The sequence below is a fragment of the Pteropus medius genome, unplaced genomic scaffold, assembly GCF_902729225.1.
Source record: "Pteropus medius unplaced genomic scaffold, Ma_sr-lr_union100, whole genome shotgun sequence".
Taxonomy (NCBI): Eukaryota; Metazoa; Chordata; class Mammalia; order Chiroptera; family Pteropodidae; genus Pteropus; species Pteropus medius.
In genome coordinates, this window is record NW_024354502.1 from 18,569,204 (window position 1) to 18,589,939 (window position 20,736).

Consider the following 20,736-nt stretch of genomic DNA (forward strand, 5'->3'; position numbering starts at 1 on the left):
ATTAGTATTACAGTTTTCACTCATTCATCGTTGGCACCAAACATTTATTGAATGAGCATAAATCACTGGAAGTGGCATCAAATACATAGCCATCTTTGCTGTCTTTTCATCTGATATTCTAAAAAGTATAAGAAGAAGTACCTAGGAACACAAGTTATTAGGCCACTTGCTTACAAGTTATTAAGATTCTTTTTTTCCTCCAAAGGCAATTGAGTTTTCTCCTTTCTAGTTTCTTAGCTCCTTAAAGTTTAATCATTCTTAACTGTACTTCGATTTCCTTTTAAAAATTATTTCCCCTTATATCTTTTCATCTTCTTCTCATCTTCACAATATTTTTTCAGTCATTTCATATCTCAGATAACCATTTTGAATAAGATTCATGAAGATTATATCAGTTTCATAGGACAGCTCACAGAAATGGGCTACCTAGTCTGTCAGTCATATGTAATCCACACTTAGTAAATTCTAAATACCACTGGTTTCAACTTTCTAGGTCTACTTTCTAGGTCTACTATCAGCATTCTATAAACATAGGCATATCTGAATCTACTGAAAAGAGCCACTGATCACAGGTTGATTATGAAGAAAAATTCATTATTTCTGATCCAATTTCAGAACAAATCTTAAACATTCATTTTAGTACCAAAAAAATTTCAATGAAACCAGCAATTTCAAAACATAGCAAACATGAAAGTAGATCTTAAAAGTTCTCATCACAAGAAAAAAAAGTAACTATGTGAGGTGATGGATAATAACTAAACTTATTGTGGTAACTACATCACAATATTATATACATATATCAAATTATTATGTTGAACACAGACTAATATAATTTATATGTCAATTATATCTCAAAATAAGAAAAACATTTTAAGTATAAAAATAATGTAGAAATTATGTATATAATTCCATATTAATTTTTGCTGAAATATAATTTACATTCAGTAAAAGTATATAAATCGTAAGTAAAACGCTATAGTCGGTATTGGCAAATATATACAACTAGCAATCCATAACTCTGTCAAGACAGAGAACATTTCCATCACTCCAAAAATTTCCCTCAACAAAAGTATTGTTATGATTTTTTCCATGATAGATTTGTTTTGTCTCTTTTTGAACTTTATATAAATGGAATCATATAATATACGCTTTTTTGTGTCTGGCTTCTTTCACTCAGTACAATGGTTTTTAGACTTATTCATGTCTCTGGGCATGTAAATAGTTCTCTCATTTTATTGATGAATAATATTTTTATTTGAACATACCACTTTGTTTATCCATTCTTCTGGCTGATGGACATGTGGAAAGTTTTCATTTTGGGGTTACTAAGAATAAAGCTGTTATAAACATTATTATATAAGTATTTTTGTAGACCTATAATTTCATTTTTTAGGTAGACATAGGAATAGAATTACTGGGTCACAGGGAAATGCACATTTCATTTTATAAGAAACTTTCAAATATTTTTCCAAAATGCTTATACAATTTGACATGTTTTATTCTCACTAGCAAAGATATTAGAGGTTTGATTGCTCTGAATCCTCACTAATGTTAAGTGATGTCAGGTTTTTAGTCGTTGTTTTAAACTGTAGCCTTCCTAGTGGGTGTATCAAAGTATTTCACTGTAGTCTTGATTTGCATCTCTCAACTGACTAAAGACACAGCACATTTTTTTTTGTATTTATTAGCTGTTTATGCATTTTCTCCAGTGAAGAGTCTATTCTAATTTTTTGTACTTTTTAGGGTTATATTTATTTTATTGTTTAAATCTAAGCGTTCTTTGTATTCTTTTTAAGCTACATGTATTGCAAATATTTTCTCTTGAAATTTCCTGAAATATAACTTCCTTATATATTTTTTTAGTATCTTTTGATGAACAAAAGTTTTTATTTTGATGGTATCTAATTTGCCATTTTCTTCCTTTGATGATTACTGCTTTCTGTGTTTGTCTAAGAAATCACTGCCTACCCTAAAGTCAGGAAGGTAGACTCTTCTAGTTCCTTCTAGAAGCTCTATACTTTTAGCCTAACAAGGTCAGAAAAATTTTCTTCCATATTTTCTTATATAAGTTGTATACCTTTATTTTTTATATTTATATCATGATCCATCTATGTTTCTTTTTAATATAGTAAAAAAGTAAGCTTCAAACTTCATTTTTGGGGCAGGATATCAAATTACCGTATTTGAAGGAATGGTACAAATGAAAGAACATATGCAGATGATTTGGTACAAACTTCATTTTTTTAAATGGGTATTCAGTTGTTCCAGTAGCATTTGCTGAAAAAACAATCCTTTCTCTACTCAACTGCCTTTGCACCTTTGTCAAAAATTAGTTGTCAATACATGAGTGGGTGAGCATATAAACTCTCCATTCTGTTTCATTGATCTATTTGTCTGTCTTTATGCTAATACCCTATTGTTTTAATTATTGTAGATTTATAATGTCTTCAAATAGGAAGGTAGTGTTAGGCCTCTAAATTCTGTTATTTTTAAAAGCTGTTTTGGTAATTCCAAACATTTCTATATGAATTTTAGAATCTACTTGTATATATGGATCAAATTGGGAAGAAATGACATCTTAACAATACTGAATCTTTTAATCCATGAACACAGTTTACCTCTACATATATTCACAACTTCCTTTATTTCTTGCATCATTGTTTCATTGTTTTCAGCATACAGATGCATATTTGGTTAGATTTATTCCTAAGGACTTCAATTTATTGATACTAGTATAAATGTATGTCCTATTTTTAATGCTCTCATAAATGATAATTTCTTCAGATTTCCACTTCCAAGTTGTTCCTTGTATTTAGAAATACAAATGGTTATCTGATGTTGACTTAATATCCTGCAATCCTGCTAAGCTTACTATTAGTTCTGATAGGATATTTATAGACTTCTTTAACTTTCTATATAAACAATCGTGTTCTCTGTGAATAGAGTATTATTTATTCCTTTTCAATCTGGATGCATTTTTTATTTTATTTTATTTATTTTAATATTTTATTTTATTTTTTACTTTTGTCTTATTTCATTGAGTAGAATCTCCACTACGATGTTGAATCAAAGTGATAAAAATGGGCATCCTTGTTTTGTTTTTGATCTAAGGAGAAAATATCGTTTCACCATTTGGTGTGATGTCAGCTGCAAGATCATCATAGATGTCTTTGATCAGGTTGAAGAAAGTCCTTTCTATTCCTAGTTTGCTGAGAGTTTTTATTAAAATTAGATGCTGGAGTTTGTCAAATGATTTTTCTGTATTAAAATGATAATATGATTATTTTAATTTGTTAAAATGATGAATTATGATTTTTCATATGTTAAACTAACTACATTCTTGGGACACTTAGTGAGGCAATATTTTCGTTTTTATATATTTATGGATTCAATATGCTAAATTTGTTTAGTTTTTGCATTATAAGGGATGTTGATCTACAGTTTGTTTGTTTTTTCCTCCCCTTACAATATCTTTGGTTTTGGTAACAAGATAATGTTGGCTAAGAGAAGGAATTGAGAAATATTCCCATCTCTTTAATTTTCCAGAAAAGTTTGTATAGAAATGGCATTATTTCTTTCTTAAAAGTTTGTTAGAATTTACCAGTGATGCCATCAGGTCTGCAGTTTTATTTATGAGAAGGTTTTTAATCACAAATACATTTTCTTTGCTACATATAACGCTATTCAAGTTATTTATTTCTTCTTGACTAAGCTTTGCTAATTTGTGTCTTTCAAGGAATTTGTCCAACTAATCTGGCTTGTTGATTTTACAGGCATAATGTTTATCAAAGTATTTCCTTGTTAGTGTTCTAATATCACTAGAGTCAATGGTGACGTTATCTCTCTTGTTCGTGATACAGGTAATTTGTATCTTCTTTCTCTTCTTGATTAGACTGTCTTAAAATTTTTAGTGATCTCAAAGAATCAGCTATTGGCTTAATTGTTTCTACTTTCTATTTCACTGATTTCTGCTTTGATCATTATCATTTCCTTTATTCTGCTTACTTGGGTTTAATCTGCTTTTCTTTCCTAGGTTTCTTAAGGTGAAAGCTTAAATCAATGTTTGGAGACCTTTCTTATTTTCTAATACAGGTGTCTACTGCTATAAATTGTATCCTAAGTACTGCTTTAGTGGCAATTGACAAATTCAGATATTGTGTTTTCATTTTAATGACAGTTAAAAATGTTTTCTATGTTCCCTTTTGATTTCTTCTTTGACCTGTATGTTATTTAAAAGTGTTAATTAGCTTCCACATGTTGGGATTTTCCAGGTCTTTCTGGTATTGATTTCTAATTTAATTCCATTTTGATCAGAGAACATGTTTTTTATTACTTGAATTTCTTTCAATTTAATGAGACTTCTTTAACGGCCAGAATATGGTCTATCTTGGTATTGTGTACTCTGTTCTGTGTACCCCTAATAAGAATGAATATTCTGCTTTTGTTTGGTGAATTGTTCTATAAACATCAATTAGGTCAGCTCTATTAATCTTCCTTGATTTTCTGCCAACTGATTCTATCAGTTATGGACAGAATATTGAAATCTTCCATTAAAAATGTGGATTTGTCTATTTCTCCTTTTAGTTTATCAGTTTTTGCTTCATGTATTTTGAAGTCTTAGTATAACATAATAATTTGCGATTTTTATGTCCTCTTGATTAACTGACCACTTTATCTTTAGGAAGTAACATTTTTTATCCCTAGTAATATAATTTGCTCTGAAATCTACTTTGATCTGAATATAACCAGCTTATGAATAGTATTAACATAGTGTATCTTTATCTTTTTCACTCTTTTACTTTTGCCTTTGTTTGTCTTTATATTTAAAGAGTGTTTCTTATAGACAGTATATTGTTGGGTCTTCATTTAGTACCAGTCTGAAAATCTGCACCTTGGATGTTTATTTAGGTAATTCATATTTAACATAATTATGAATACAATTAAGTTTTTTTAAAAATCAATCTTATTCTTTTTCTTTTTGTCTGACGTGTTCTTTGTTCCCTTCCCCACCTTTTTTATGCCTTCTTTTAATTGAGTAAATCTTATATTCCATTTTATCTCCTTTGTCGATTAGCTATAACTCTTTACTTTGTTAGAGTTTATAATACACACCTCTAACATATCATATCAAACAAAACTGTATCACTTCATATATAGTATAAGAACTTTGCAATAGTGTACTCTTCCATTTCTCCCCTCCCACATTTTATGCCATTGTCACATATTTAATTTTATATATGATATAAACACCATAGTACATTGTTATTTAAAGAGTCAATTATCTTCTAAAATATTCAAAATAAGAAAAAAGATTATATATTATATTTTTAAAATTCTAAATTACTCATGTATTTATCACTTTCATAGCTCTTCATATCTTGGTGTAGATACATATTTCCATGTGGTATAATTTTCCTTCTGGTTTAACATTTCCTATAGTGTAGTTATATTGGTGGTGAATTTTTTCAGCATTTCCTTCATTTTTAACAGATATTTTCACTAGGTATAAAATACTGGTTGATGGCTTTTTTTTTTTTTCTATTTGTCTTTCAATACTTGAAAGGTATTTTCTCCATTCTTTTCTCTCTTGCATTGTTTCCAACAAAAAATCTGCTGTCTTCTTTATCTTTGTAAACATGTGCTTCTCCAGCTGATTTTAAGATTGCTTCTTTATCACTGATTTTAAGTAATTTGATTATGATAGTTCTTTGTGTAGTTTTCTTCATGTTTCCTATGTTTAGAGTTTATAGAGCTTCTTGGAGCCATGGTTTTGTAGTTTTCATAAAATTTGAAAAAATTTTGCTCATTATTTCTTTAAGTTTTTCTTAGTACTCTCCAAGTTCTCCTCTTCAAGGACCCCAACTACATGTATACTAAGTATTTGATGTTGTCCTACAGCTCATGATACTCTCACTTTTTAAATTATTTTATTCATTTTTTATTCTTTATTTCATTTTGGATCATTTCTATTGGTTTGTCTTCAAATGCACTAACCTTTTCTTCTTCAATGCCTAATCTTCCATTCTCCTCATCAAGTGTATTTTTCATTTCAGATATTATAATTCTCATCTCTAGAAGTTCAATTAAGTGTTTTTTTTTAAAGCTAACATATCTCTACTTAACTTTTTAAATTAAATGGAATATAATTATAATAGCTATTTTAATATTCTTGCCTGCTCATTCTAATATCTGTATCACTTCTAGGTTAGTATACAGTGTCTGATTACTTTCTCATATTGATTATGTTTTCCTGCTGCTTTGTATGCCTAGTTATCATTGACTAGATGCCAAATATTGTAAATTTTATCTTTTTGGGTTCTCGATACTTTTTTTTATTCCTATAAATCTTCTTGAACTTTGAGATGAAATTAATTTACTTGAAATCAATCTGATTCTTTCAGATCTTGTTTTTATGATTTGTTATTCTGTTCCAGATCAGTTTTCAGTTCAGCATTAATTATTCTCCACTGCTGAAGAAAGATTTTCCAAAATACTCTATTCAACATTCTAGGAATCTTGAAGTTTTTCTGGTCTGGTTATTGGGAACACTGTTCTTGCTTCTGTGTGAATGCAGGCCATTGTTCCTCCTAATCATTTTGGATGATTCTTTCCTGGCTTCAAGTAGTTTCTTCAGATGTACCAATCATTACTCCTCTGAACACACTCAAGGAGAAACCTCTGCAGATTTCCAGGGCATCTTGCTGTTTAGCTCTCTCCTTCTGGTACTGTCTTGCAAACTCTAGCTGCTTTGGTCTCCACAATCTCTCAGAACTATCTCCTCAACTCAAGAAGACCACTGGGCTCTGCTACAACCCAGAAACTCTCTTAAAGCAATATGCTAGTGCAATCACAGGGCTTGTTTTATTTATTTCCCATTTCTTGGGTATTACTCTCTTTTGTTGCCCAATGTCCCATTTTTTTAAAACTATTGTTTCAAATATTTTGTCTGTTTTTTCAGATGCTTCAAGCAGAAGGGTAAATCCAGGCCCAATTATTCCATCTATACCGGAAGAAGTCTTAAGTATATGTTTTAATTATTACTTTTACTTTAAAATTGTCAAGTGTCACAAAGATACTTAGAAGGTCATATGTATCAGACAATAAATGATGGTGATTACCAAACTATTAAATATCCATTACACTTAACTTGCCTTAAAACTTTACATTTTAGATCCAATGATTGTTTTATATTTTTTATTAATCTCTTGTCATCACTTACACTTGGTAGCATTTTTCACCATCTAACAAAATGCAGTAAGATATAATGAGTCATATGACTTTTTTAGTTTTTCACTCTTGCCTAATTAAAATTCCATAAAAATCATAATGAAATCTCTCAGTACTTTCACTAAGTGTCATTATTTAAGCAGTAAAATGTAGAAACAAATACTTAATAATCTATAATGCCTATTAAATATTTTTTTGTAGCTATGCTTAAGATGCTTCATAGTCCATTAGAAGCAAGTAACTCTGTTACTTTTTCCTATCAGTCGTTAATTTTTGTTTCACAATAGAATAAAGAAGTAGGAAAAACTAAGAGTAAGAAATACTCCACAGTAATATAAGATCAGAGTCAAAATATCTGCCAAATACATTTAGTTTTAAATATGAATCATGATAAAATTATTTCAGCCATGTGGTTACAAGTAATACTGATACTGAAATTCAATAAATATTTGTTGAATAAATGAATTATATAATAAGTCATAATATGAATAAAGATAATTCTTTATTAATTAAACACGATACTAGGACAGAACAAAAATAATGAAAGAGAATGCTTTCAAGTTATACCATGGGAGAGGACTTTAAAATACAACATAACAAAGAATTTTGGAACTGGAAGTCTAAAAACAATACTTTGTAATATTTCCCTTACTACCCTGAAAATTAAATCCAGAGGTAAAATATCCTAACTATATACATAATTTTACATATGAATACTTATATATATGTATACATATGTATATATATAATTATATACTTAACTGTATAATAAAGAGGAAATAAATAATTTATTTTTTTAAAATAAAAAATTTAAGTAAATGCTCACGTACAACAACCTTAGATGTTATAATAAAAAAGTCAGATGCTTGCGGCTACATAAATGTAGTCAACCTAACATCAGGTAAGTGGCTTCCACCTCTGTCCCCCACTCAATAAATGTGACAGAACAATGTATTCGAATGTGGAATAGTCCCTAAGAATCACAAAGTTTGTGTATGCCTCTTAGTGGTAGTGCTACAGAGGAACACTGCCACTAGCTATTAAAGGACAGTGGTGTTTCCCTCCCTACTATATTTCTAGATACCTTTATGCCTTGCTATTGCTCCACACTAGCAGTACTGACATTACTTGGGAGTTAGTTGGAAATACAGATTCTTGAGTCCTCCCCTCAGACTTACCAAATCCAAATGTTTTAATAAGATAGCCAGTTATGTATCTAAATTAAAGGCTGAGAAACCACTTGGGCACTCATGGGAGACTCTGCACTTTTTTAAAAAAAAAAAACGATTATTTCGAGACTTATTTTGAAATTAAAAACATATTTGAAAATCTCAAAGAATATTTTGTCTCAGTTGATAATAAACATTTGCCATTTTCATGAATAAACGAATTAAGTAAATAGTCATTAACTAAAAGCTAAGGTCTAGGGCCAACTTGGTATTCATTCACTCAAGTTCTAAAAGTCTGTGTGTAAAGCACCTGCGAGAGAAGTAAAGAAGCATAAAACAAGTCAAAACTACTGTAGTGTGTAGTTATTGATTAAACTAAAGCTCCTTAGAAGGGAGTATAACATACTTTTTCTCAAACATAGTTCTAGATCCATACAGATTTAAATTTAATTAAACCAAAGCTGCTCTTTTTAAGGTCACTGTTTCTGAATTGAAGAAACGAATTACAAATAATACTTTAAATTGGAGTTATATTCCTTGTTAGGAGCTATATTTCACTGTCCAATTCAAATATTGCTACAAGTCCCATTCTGGTAATAAAGAGAGACATGGTGGTGCAGGGAAGGCAGAGATGTGTAGGAAGGGGAAGGGAGGGAAAGGGATATAAAACAGGCTTAACTGAAATAATTTAAATAGTAAAAAAGAAAATAAGCAAAGAAAGAAGAAATTTAAATAGCACTAAGAGAACTACATATTCTCTAGAGAAGGAGTTGGCAAACTTTTCCGTAAAGAGTCAGAAAGTGAATATTTTAGATTATATAGGTCATATGGTCTCTAGTAACTACTCAACTCTGAAGTTATAGTTGAGAGCAGCCATAGACAATAAGTAAATGAAAAGTGTAGCTGTGTTCCAATAAAACTTTATTTACAAAAACACAGGGCAAGACAGATTTGGCCCCAGGGACATAGTTTGCAGACCCCTTGCTCTAGGAGAAAGAATTCAAAGGGTTCATAGATACACGCCTAATAAATGACTATAGAATCTTCATTTAAAAATAATAAACAGATGCTCTTTTTTGCTTACTATAAGGAAAACTGAATTAGTCTGAAAGACAAAGTATCTTCCAAATAAAAGTTTATATAAATTATAACCAATTCCATTTTCTAGGCATAACTACAAAATTTTGTATTAAACTCTAACTTTTTCCCTAACTAAACAAAAGGAGCTATTGGTGTGACTTATGTGAGATTCAGAAAGAAAGGATATAATTACTGGATACATCGAGTAATTAAAGTATGCATTTACTAGTAATGGCAGCCAAAGGCATCAGACAAAAGAAAAAAAGAAAGAAACTACTACATCTTGCACAATTCTTCACAATGGATCAGACTGTACTGTTTATTCAGGTTTATCTTTTGTTAATGAAAAAAGCATTAACAGATAATACTAGAGAAGATATATTTGTTCTCATTTCCACCATCTTCCAAGATTAGAGTAATGTCTCTAGTTCCCTACACTGGTGAATTACTCAAAAATTTGTTGGATTTATTTTTAACATCGACAACTTCTCGATGATATGCATTCCCATATTTAATAATCTATTATGTGACTCAGTGTTTCAGTATTTCCTTTCATTCTTCCTAAACCTATCTTTCTAACTTCAAAGGAGGCTATCTCATGCAGCTATCTAATTTTTGAAGAGTATATGTATACATTATTTATTTTATTAAGTCATTCATTCATTTAAAATCCCATTTCCATTGGTTAACATCATTTTTTCCATCGTAGGTCATATACCTAGGCCATTATAGTTACCATTTTATAGACTTTCTTGATTTCTAAAGACCTTGTGTAGCAGACAATGCTACTGTCCCAACCAACACTACCTCATCATTCACCATATCCCTACATTGCAATGTTTTGTTATTGTAATTGTAGTACTCTGCTGACTGCTTTCTCTGGCCACAGAACATGCTTGGTCAATGAGTTCCAGAAAGTTAACAACTGCCAGGAATAGTCCTAGACCAATAACAACAGAGAATTATGGATAAATATCTCTGCTTCCTTGCCAATTATGTGGAATACCTCTGATGTCATGATACCCTGTCTCTCAAAAGTCTCAGTAAGATTGAGATACAATTGCCAAAAAAGGTAAGCTGCTCTGTACTGTGTTCTTTCTCTTAACTGGATCATTTTCCATTTCCCTACAGGTGGTTTCTGAGATTGCCTTTCAAATAAACTATCTGTACTCAAACCTTTGTGTGCTTAAATTAGTCCTCAATCTTAATACAGTCTTCTTACCTGAAAATTCTTGGGTTCCTGAAATTCTGCACTGAGATCTGTTCATAGTACTCCAGCCATGAAATCACCCAAAGATAGAATTACATTGTCTGTTTCACTTTTGCTAGTTTTCAAAAAACTGGCGGAGCCATCATTTCATTATTTTCCCAAGACATCAGCAACACATCTATGTGATGGTTTTAGGCACCATCTGAAGTGACTCCCAGTTACCTTACCTGTTATAACTGACTGCTCAGAACCCACCATCCTGTAAGTACAATTTAGATTTGTTTTTCCACAAGTGCATGACTTTATACTTTTTCACAAAGAAATATTACCGGCTACTTCTGGACAATACACATAGTATAAACAAGATTTTTTTTAAAAAATCAATTTGAAAAGAGAGATACAGAATAGAAAAATAATCTTCCCATGAAAATTTTTCATTCTCCTCTTTCCAAAGGTAAGAAATTTAAGAAGCATAAACACTATTTTCAGAAGTCTAATATTTTGAACATTGAGAAGGCCATAAGATTGAGCCAAAATAGTAACAACAGAGTTAGCCCATGGATACATCAAACTCGTAAAACCCCTTCATCTGTATTTACCTGTTTAGAAACCACCTTATCCTTCAGCCCAGGGTGAAACCTTCAGAAACACCATTAACCTTCCCTATTCTCTTAGCTCCCACTTCCAGTCAGTCCATCAATTCAACCTCCCTAAAGTGTCTTAAAACCATCTCTTCTTCATTCCCATTACTCTTATCCCAGTTTGTCTTTCCTATGACAATCATCTATCTAAGTTCTCTGTTTTATTTCATGTCTTTATTCTGGAAAATCTAATAACCTAACACACTCGCATTAAATCTAAGATCATTCAAACATAATAGCTCAAGTCCTAAACATCACTTTCAGCATTTATATAAAACATATGGATATTGACATTACATTTAGAAAACTCATTGCCTTAACATTTCATGTATTTTTATTTGCATGGAATGAAGGTTAAAAATAATATGTTTACCTAAAAATTAAGCAAAATGTTTACCTGTCTGAAGCTATGTCACTGGCAATTTGGTGCTTCACTCCTGACCCATTTTTAATAGAATCCTGTCTTGTGAGCCCATGAGATCGACTTTTCTCCACTGCAGGTACAGATAAGTCACCTGAGGGTCCTTGGAACTGGGCCTGCTCATGCAGTTTTGCTTTCTTCTCCTGAGGTGCCTCCTCATTCCGCATTCCTCGGAGAACCTTTTGATCAGGTTGCTGTGGTGTATTAGATCCACTATTATAAAACCACGCTCCTGATTTAGTGAGGATTTCTTGTTGTTTTCGGCACAAATTACATACCCACATAACCTGCACACGAATACATAGGGGAAAAAAATTAGTGTTTTCAAAAGTTAAAAACAAACAAAAAGAGAGACAACAATTCAAGCCAAGGAAAAAAATTATATTGTTATCCTTTCTGAAGTTAAAATGTAATCGAGATTCATAGCTACCATTAATCAATTACATGTTCTCCCTTTTAATTTTGTCAGAATTATAGTAAAATAGATGACATTTACTGGTAGTAGAAACATCAAATAGCGTGTCAAATTATTAGTTGTTTATTTATATTCTTTAATTACTTTTTAATTAATTAAGGGCACAGCATAGTATACAGAAATGAATTTTGAAGCTAGACAGATTTGGGTTTAAATACCAACTCCAAGATTAGAAACTTTTCAACCTTCAGTAAGGTACCAAACATTCACATCTATAAAACTTAGGTTCTGAAATGATGAAATGAGGAAATAGGAATAATACTAATTTTCCAATATCAAAGACTGAAGATTAGAAATAATTTACTTGAAATGTCTAGCACAATAAATCACACATGTTGGACTTTCAGTAGATTACTAATATTAGTATGTTAGGTTAATCTTCTATCACCAGTTATATGATAAGCTTCCTCAGGGGGCTTTTCTTTCTTTTAAGTAAGTAGCTCCTACTGGCTAAAAGAAAGCTAGGAACCTCGTTGATCCTCAATAAAAACCTATTAATTGCTCATAATTCATAAAATAAATAAAATGTACCATTTTAACCACTTTTAAGTGCACAGTTCAACAGTGTTAAATATATTCATACTGTTGTGAAATAGGTCTCCAAAACTTGTTCATCTTGCAAAACTCAAAATCTATACCTGTTAAACAGAAAATCCCATTTTCTCCCTCCCCCATATCCTGATAATCACCATTCCACACTTGATTTTTTAATAGATATGTTTTTAAGACTCCAGGAATTTAAGAATATTATAACTAACATCTCTATGACCAGAAAACCACACTCTTCTGAAAAATCTTTCTCAATTAATCAGAAAAAAAATAAAATCACATATTCATGAAATAAAGGATGAGTTCATACTTCAAGTGTTTCTGATGTTTTATTTATGTCAAATGCTGAATCTTAACACAGCTCTCCATATTGCTGAACATTTCCTTATAGTTTTAAGTAAATTATAATAATATAGATAATCAGTAAAAGAAAAATTCAACATGTTTTTAACTAATACAAGGATATTTTGTAAAATACCATTTAAATATTTTGCTTAATTGCCCATTCTTCTAGTCCATACTGTTTGTATAGTCCATATCATACAACATTGTATTTGATCATTTTCTATTATTTTGTTCTCTCTTTGAATTTTATATACATTTCTTTAATCCTCAACTAAATTTAAAGCTCATTGAGAGCAAGTTCTGTATCTTCTTATGTCTAATAAGCCCTTATAAATCATAGCACAGTAAGACTTTTTAAATGCTTGCAAACTTGAATTTATCTGAAGACCTTCTGGGGGATACATGATAATAAAATATTCAGTATTATTACATTAAGATTTATGTTCTATAGATTTCCAAAAGAATTAGTCATCAATAATGTTAATATACACAACTATTTTATTTTTATAACTAAATAAGAAACTATTTTTTAATATGAAAATACAAAAGTTTCACTCAATTTTTTTTAAAAACCTCAGTTCAAATTTCTTTTGGTTTAGATACACATGAAATATAAATATATCTAACCCATCAGTAGTTTCAAAAATCAAATTTCAATCAAAATCTTCAGTCTTTCATTGCCATCTTGTGACAAATGTAGGTACTGCAGATCTCTTTTAAAAGTGAAAGGCACACTAAACATAAAACCACAAAATAATAATAAAATAAATTAAGTTTGAATTTCAACTTTTCTGTTTGTTTTAAATATATTACTATTCGTGATACACTGATAATATATACTATATTATTCTGTGATATGAATTTATCTAGAGTAAGTCACACACGCAATATTCAAGAATAACATCCTTTCCTTCCCGGTAACTGACAAGGAAACAGAAATGAAAGTTTGCAAGACAGGCAATTATCCAATCATGATCATCTGCAGAAACAACCTGTTGCTGCTTCATTGTTTATCACAAGATAGGCAGGTTACTTAACTCTTCGAGAGCAGAGATTCTCAAAGAATATCCCTGAAACGGCAGCATCAGTATTTTCTGGGAACTCATTAAACATGCAAATTCTTAGGCCCCCTTCAGACCTACTAGATCAGAAATTTGGGGGTGGGACCCAGACGTTCGTTTGTTTTGTTTTTTGTTTTTGCAAAATCCTACAGGTGATTCTGATGCTTGATAAAGTTAGAGAACCACTGGTTAGGGCAGAGATTGCCAATTCAATATGTGGAATAAGTTACAAGTGTGTTCCTCAGAGTGGCTAGATAAGGCCAACGGAGGTCATGATCAGCTTTGCCAATTTATCTCAGTGTGAACGAGGTAAATCTGTGGTATTATTTGTGCAAATTTATGAATTTAAATTTATTCATTGTACAAATAGTATCATTTCTGTGTAGTCCAAAATGAGAAAAAGACTTGAAAATGTCATGGGCTTCATTTTCCTCATCTATTAACACCCAGTGAATAGTAATATAAGATAGAGGAGTATAACGCATGAAGGATGATGTTTGATTCCTATTAAAGAATTTCTATGTATTAATACTCTTTCCACACTCTCTGGGCTATGCACATTGGTTGCTCTTTTTCTGACTAGATCTTGTGTTCCCTCCTAAACTGATAGCTTCTAATATCCTCACATCTTAGTATCTAGTTACCTTTCTTCTTTTTCTATCTCCTCCCACTTTTGGACTAATAGTTTACTAATCTTTACAGCTCAGGAAGCCTAAATCAACTCACTTCAAGTAGTTCAAGAGACTGACACTTTTGCTTGAAGCTCTTACACACATAGCAACTTAATTTATAAATTGATAATACTGTTTCACAAATACATATACATACACATGCTGTGAAATAACTTCTCACTAATTGGCTATGGAATGATTAATGTCTATCAGAGGTCAATTCTGTGTTAACGGAACAAAATTTAACTAATTTGGGAATAAAAAAGCAGGACTTTTGTTAATAGAACATTTTAACCAATTAAGTTAACCAGCTTATGATGAATGTTGTAAAAATATCTTAGAAATATATATGCCTATAAATTACCATGGTTAGAACCTATTAGCTTTTTCTGGTCCTCACAAATATCAAAATACCTAAGCCCTGAGATTACAAAGACACATAGGATTCAAAATGATATGATATTATTACATTTGGTTCTAAATATGACAAATATTTCAAAATAATATAGCAATATAAGAGATGGAATACTAGTAACTCAAATTTGTCACTTAATACCGTAGGTTCCATTCCATAGTCATCCTTGGTGGAGTTGAAAGGGAGCAAAAAACTAAGGAAAATAAAAATCTCTCTTTAAAACAATAAAAATAGTAAATGTTATAGCTAAACTAAATAGTCAAAGAAAACAAAACCAAAATTATGTTAAGCATATACAATAATTTAAAGGGATATAAAGCTCGGAAAACCCTATGATTTTCATCCAAAGAAAAATAATAAATAGTAGAGTAATTCAGAGAAGGATAAGATTATTAGTTAATTATTGGTATTAATGAGACCATAGGCCAAGCTCTTAAGATATAGCTAACTCAGCACGGAAAAAAGACTTTACTAGACTCTACTTCTAATCATTGCTAGCCTGCTTATTTGACAGAAAAAAAAGAGTGTAAATTGATCAATCTAACTAGGAAAATGTGGAAGATCCTGTCTAGCTACTAACCCATTTCCCCTTTGCGCAGAGAACACTTGCCCGCAGTGCTTGTGGCTACAGCATTTACCCCAAGATTATTCGTAGATTACAGGCCTCACCTTATCCCCAAAGTCTGCCACGAAATATCTCGCTTTTATTACTATTTTCCCATCGCTCTGGTATACTGATAGGCTTTGGAAACAAATGACATTATTCTATTTACAGCATTCTATTTTTAGTAGTGGTATTTCCATTTACAAAATATAGTAATTCTTATTCACTGAAAATGTCAAATCCTAGAAAATGTAGCATTCCTACACTTTCTGTTAACATTGTTCTCGAACAGTTGTTAGCCGAAGATTCATTTGATGAATCCGATTTATGTATACATTTCTGTTACATTACGATTAGAGACAAGTTCTATTTAGAAATAACTCCAAGAACGGTTTTTACATTTATTTTCACATTGAAAACCAGTCAGATTTGCTTCAGCCTCAAAGAACATGTTTATGTAGAATTAAATTAACACTGGCAGCGAGCTGCACTTTTTTTTCTAAATGGGAAATAGGTTAAATTTATTTCCTTTTTCTATTAGAAAACAATTCCCAATCTCCTTTGTCACTAATGATGGCCATGACCACATGACTATGTTCTGGCCAATGGATTATAAATGAAATAATGTGGGCCATTTTCGTGACCATTGAAAAACTCTCATATGCTACCATCATCCTCTTCATTCAAAACTATAGGGGATAAGGGAGCCACACCAAAAAAGGAACCTGGAAATCTGAATAAGCACTTGAAAGAGAGCACTGATAAGCCATACTAGTGTGGGTTTAACATAGGTGAGAAATAAACTTCTAATATGTTGAGCTGCAGAGACTTTTGAGTATATCATTGACAATTGATAGCATTTCTTTAATTCAAAATCTTTTTAAAGTACTTGGTCTATTAAATGTGTATCGTCAGCACAATCTTTGTATGTGAGGAACAATGTATTACTAAAACTGACATATAAATGTGTTTCATGTTAATCCAGAGCCAGCTTTCATTAAGTCATTAAGAACAAGTTGTGCACATTTCTTCCCAGTTCCTCATTCAATGAAGTAATGTGAGTTGCTTGAAAACAGCCATGGTGGATGTATTTAAACTACAGAAATTGGAAAATGCCACAAAGCAGGGCTTTTTCTTACAGAGAGCCAGTTGTTAACATTTATCAGCTGATGTTACTTAAAGAAATAATTTTTAAAGTGCCAAGTTATAAATATAGCAAAATTGACTGAAGTCAGTAACCCAAAGAAGTAGCACAAATCATCAATAGCAGGAGTGCCTGAGGTAAATATCAGAAACTAATGAACAAAGCCAGTTTTGAGAGTCAAAGGAACAATTAAGTTAACCAGCAAATGTACCTTATGATGAATGTGGTAAAAAATAATCTTAGAAATATATATGCCTATAAATCACCATGGTTGTACTTCAATACCCTATTTATAGCATGTTAGTAATAAGCTAGTTCTTTTTAAAAGAAACAGACAGCAGTGTCCTAAGTATTGAAGGATTCATTTACTTTGGGAGTATGCTCCAAAAAGAGTAGCTTACTAGTTTCAACCAAATGAAGTAGAGAACTGAGATGCTTAGATCATTCAGTATGAATTTCCATTATCTTATAATAAATAACCAATTAAATTAGAAAACTGAGACAAACAGAAAACTGAGTAGCAATTTCAAAAGCTTCATAACACTCATAACGTGATGGGTTCATCGCCCGCATTCTGGCAATTTTAGATGCCAAACATTAATTAAAAGACAGGAACTGATAATAAAAATGAAAGACAAGTTGAAAATACTATCATTTATCATATCATCATGCAGTCAGTATCACTGAAAATTTTAGATACCTGCACTACTATTTATCAAAACAAAACACAAAATTACATATAAAAATGCAATTTAACTTACACTTAAAACCTCAAAGAAATTATAGAGAATTAAAAATTATAGTGAGCTCCACCACTTGCTTAAATTTAAACCTTTACCCTTCTTTCTCTTTCCTTAAACTCTGTTTTTATCTCTACATATTAGTTTGTCTCCTGCTATGATATAAATAAACCTTAACTTTTAACATTTTTCTGCTAAAACAGACCTTGCTTGTATAGAAAGATCTGCTTCTGCACCCAGAATTTTAGCTTATAAATATAGAAATAAATACATTAAATTAAAACAGAAACAAAATGAAAGAAGATGAGCAGAGCTGAAGCCTCAGGCCCACTGTGCCCACAGCCAAAAACCAGCCCCACCCCCGGCTGAGAGCACAGCTCTTTTGGGATAACTAAACTAAAAGTACTCATCTTAAAGTGAGAATCTGGAATCAGGTTCACTTCTTGATGCCCAGGGCTTTCATCACTAACAAAAGTTCAAACTGTGTAGTAAAGCTGTCTCAAAGTACAGATTCTATGTAACTGTGGGCTTAGGCAAGAGGGACACAGTCTTTTAACAAAACACTGAACAAAGCCAACCATGGTCTTGGTGTATCTACATAAATTTGCAAGATCATTAATTTAAAATATCACTAACACATAAATTTGCAATATCACTAAATATCAAGATGGAGGCAAGATCTCAGCTCACTACTGAAGACCTGGTCCTGGATTACAGAGCCCAAACACTGCATGAAGGCAATCGCAAAACTGCCTTCCTGCAGTGACAGATACGCTCAGGAGAAAGGAGGAAGGGAGAGAGAAAGGAGGGAAAAAACAACAGTGAAAACTTTTTTTGAATTCTCTCACAAAAACAAACAAACAAACAAACAAAAACAGAATGGAGGTGTCTAGACGATTTTACATTTCACTCCTACCAAAGACTGAAGAAACAGATAATCTCGAACTTATTCAAACTATTATAGAGAGAGAAAAAAAGGAAAGTTCCCCAACTCAATTTATGAGACTAGAAAGATTTTAATGGCAAAATCAGAAGAGAGCAGTGAATTCATTTCCTATAGTTGCTATAACAAATTATCACAAACTGGTGGTTTAAAACAACAGTGAATTATTTTCTCACAGTTCTAGAGACCAGAAGTCCCAATTGGAACTCAGTATCATAACACAGAAATTAAGGTGTCAACAGGGCCAAACTCCTTCAGGAGGCCCTAGGGAACATTGGTTCCTTGCCTCTTCTGGCAAGCAGCTTCCGATGGCCACCAGTATACCTTGGGTTGTAACAGCATCAACATAGTCTTCAAGAATAGCATCTTCAGATCTCTCCCTGCTATATCTTACATTGCCTTCTCCTCTGTGTGTAAAATCTCCCTCTGCCTTCCTCTTATAAGCTTACAAATGATTACCTTTAGGGCCCACCCACATAATCTCCATATCTCAGGATCCTTATTAAATCATAATTGCAAAGATGCTTTATTTTTCTGCCATATAAAGTTATTCACAGGTTCAGGGATTAGGATGTGGATATTTTTTGAGGGGCCATTTTCAGCCTACCAAAGACAATATAAAAGTAGAATTATAGACCGATAGCACAAATAGAAATGGATGCATAGATCTTAAAATCTTAACAAACCAAATCCTAAATTTCATACAGCAAATACATGTGAGAAAGAAATGAACAAAAAATAGCCTATCATGACACAGGGAGGATTACAACATAAATGCAAGAATAGTTTAATATTAAATATATTAATATAATTCACATTAATAGATTAAAATAGAAAAAAATTTGATAACAGTAGATACAGAAAAAGCATTCAAAATAAAACCCAGCAAACAAGAAATAGAAAAGTAATGCTTAAGCCTGACAAAGGGTATTTATGAAAATTCTATAACCTATTTTATACTTAAGGATGAAAGGGGAAGAACATTTCATTTAAAGTCAGGAGTTAGCTAAGGATATCTGGTATCACCACTCCTATTTAATCCTGTCCTGGAGACGATGGCTTAGTAAATCTCACACATACATAAGACAAGAAAAAGGAAATAAAACTGTCTTTATCTGAACACTGTTTGATTGTGAACACCATTCAATTATAACAGAAAATCCAAGAAAACCTACAGACAAATATTAAAAGTAATAGGGAGCTCTATAAATTTCCTAGATAAAGATGAACAAACCAAAATAAACAGCATTTTTCTACACCACTAATAACCAAGTACAAATATTAATTAAAAAGTTTTAATACCTGTTACAAAGAAAAATAATACACAAGAGTCTAAAGGAAGACTTACATAAGTGGGTAGATATACACTGGTGGAATGAGAAGACAAAATATCACAAGATGTCAATCTGTCCAAATTAAATCTATAAATTTCAGTGCAATTTTAATCAAAATTTCTACCATGTTTTACATGAAATTTATCAAGCTAATTTTAAAATGAATATGGAAGAGATAAGAAAAATTTAGATAATTCTGACGAGAAATAACAATTTGAGGTGGACTTGGTCTACTTACTAAAAAGTGACCAAAATTAAGATAGTGTGGTATTAGTAGAGAGACAGAACAAGGAGCATAATGGACGCTCTAGAAACAGACGATCACATGTGTCAACGCCGACATAACAAATCAGTGGAGAATGAATGCACTATTGAAATAATATAGCTAGGACAACTGGTTGTCCAAATCGGGAGAAAAAATAGATTCACGCCTCATACCACATATAAAAATCCATTCCAAATGCATTAAACACTAAAATATGAAAGCCAAAACTTCAAACCTTTAGAACAAATGTAAAGAAAATTTTTATGAAGTCAGGAAAACAAAATATTTCTTAACTCAAATACAAAAGCACAAACTATTTTTAAAAATATAAATTCTGTATAAAAATGTTTAATCATTTTGCATCGTAAAATAATAAGGTAAAATAAAGTAAAAAGAAAAACTACAATCTGAGAGTTTTTATTGGAATGTATAGAGTTAACAA

At 31.3% G+C, this 20,736-nt stretch overlaps 1 protein-coding gene across 19 annotated transcripts in view; it reads right to left on the reverse strand.

The window, feature by feature from the left end:
* Window positions 1-20,736, reverse strand: part of RIMS2 (regulating synaptic membrane exocytosis 2) — a 548,506-nt gene that overhangs the window by 363,241 nt on the left and 164,529 nt on the right. For all 19 annotated transcript variants that reach the window (XM_039854030.1, XM_039854006.1, XM_039854009.1 and 16 more), the window contains one exon: window positions 11,725-12,035. In XM_039854030.1, coding sequence (XP_039709964.1) covers window positions 11,725-12,035 — 311 coding nt within the window. The remainder of the gene's footprint in view (window positions 1-11,724; window positions 12,036-20,736) is intronic.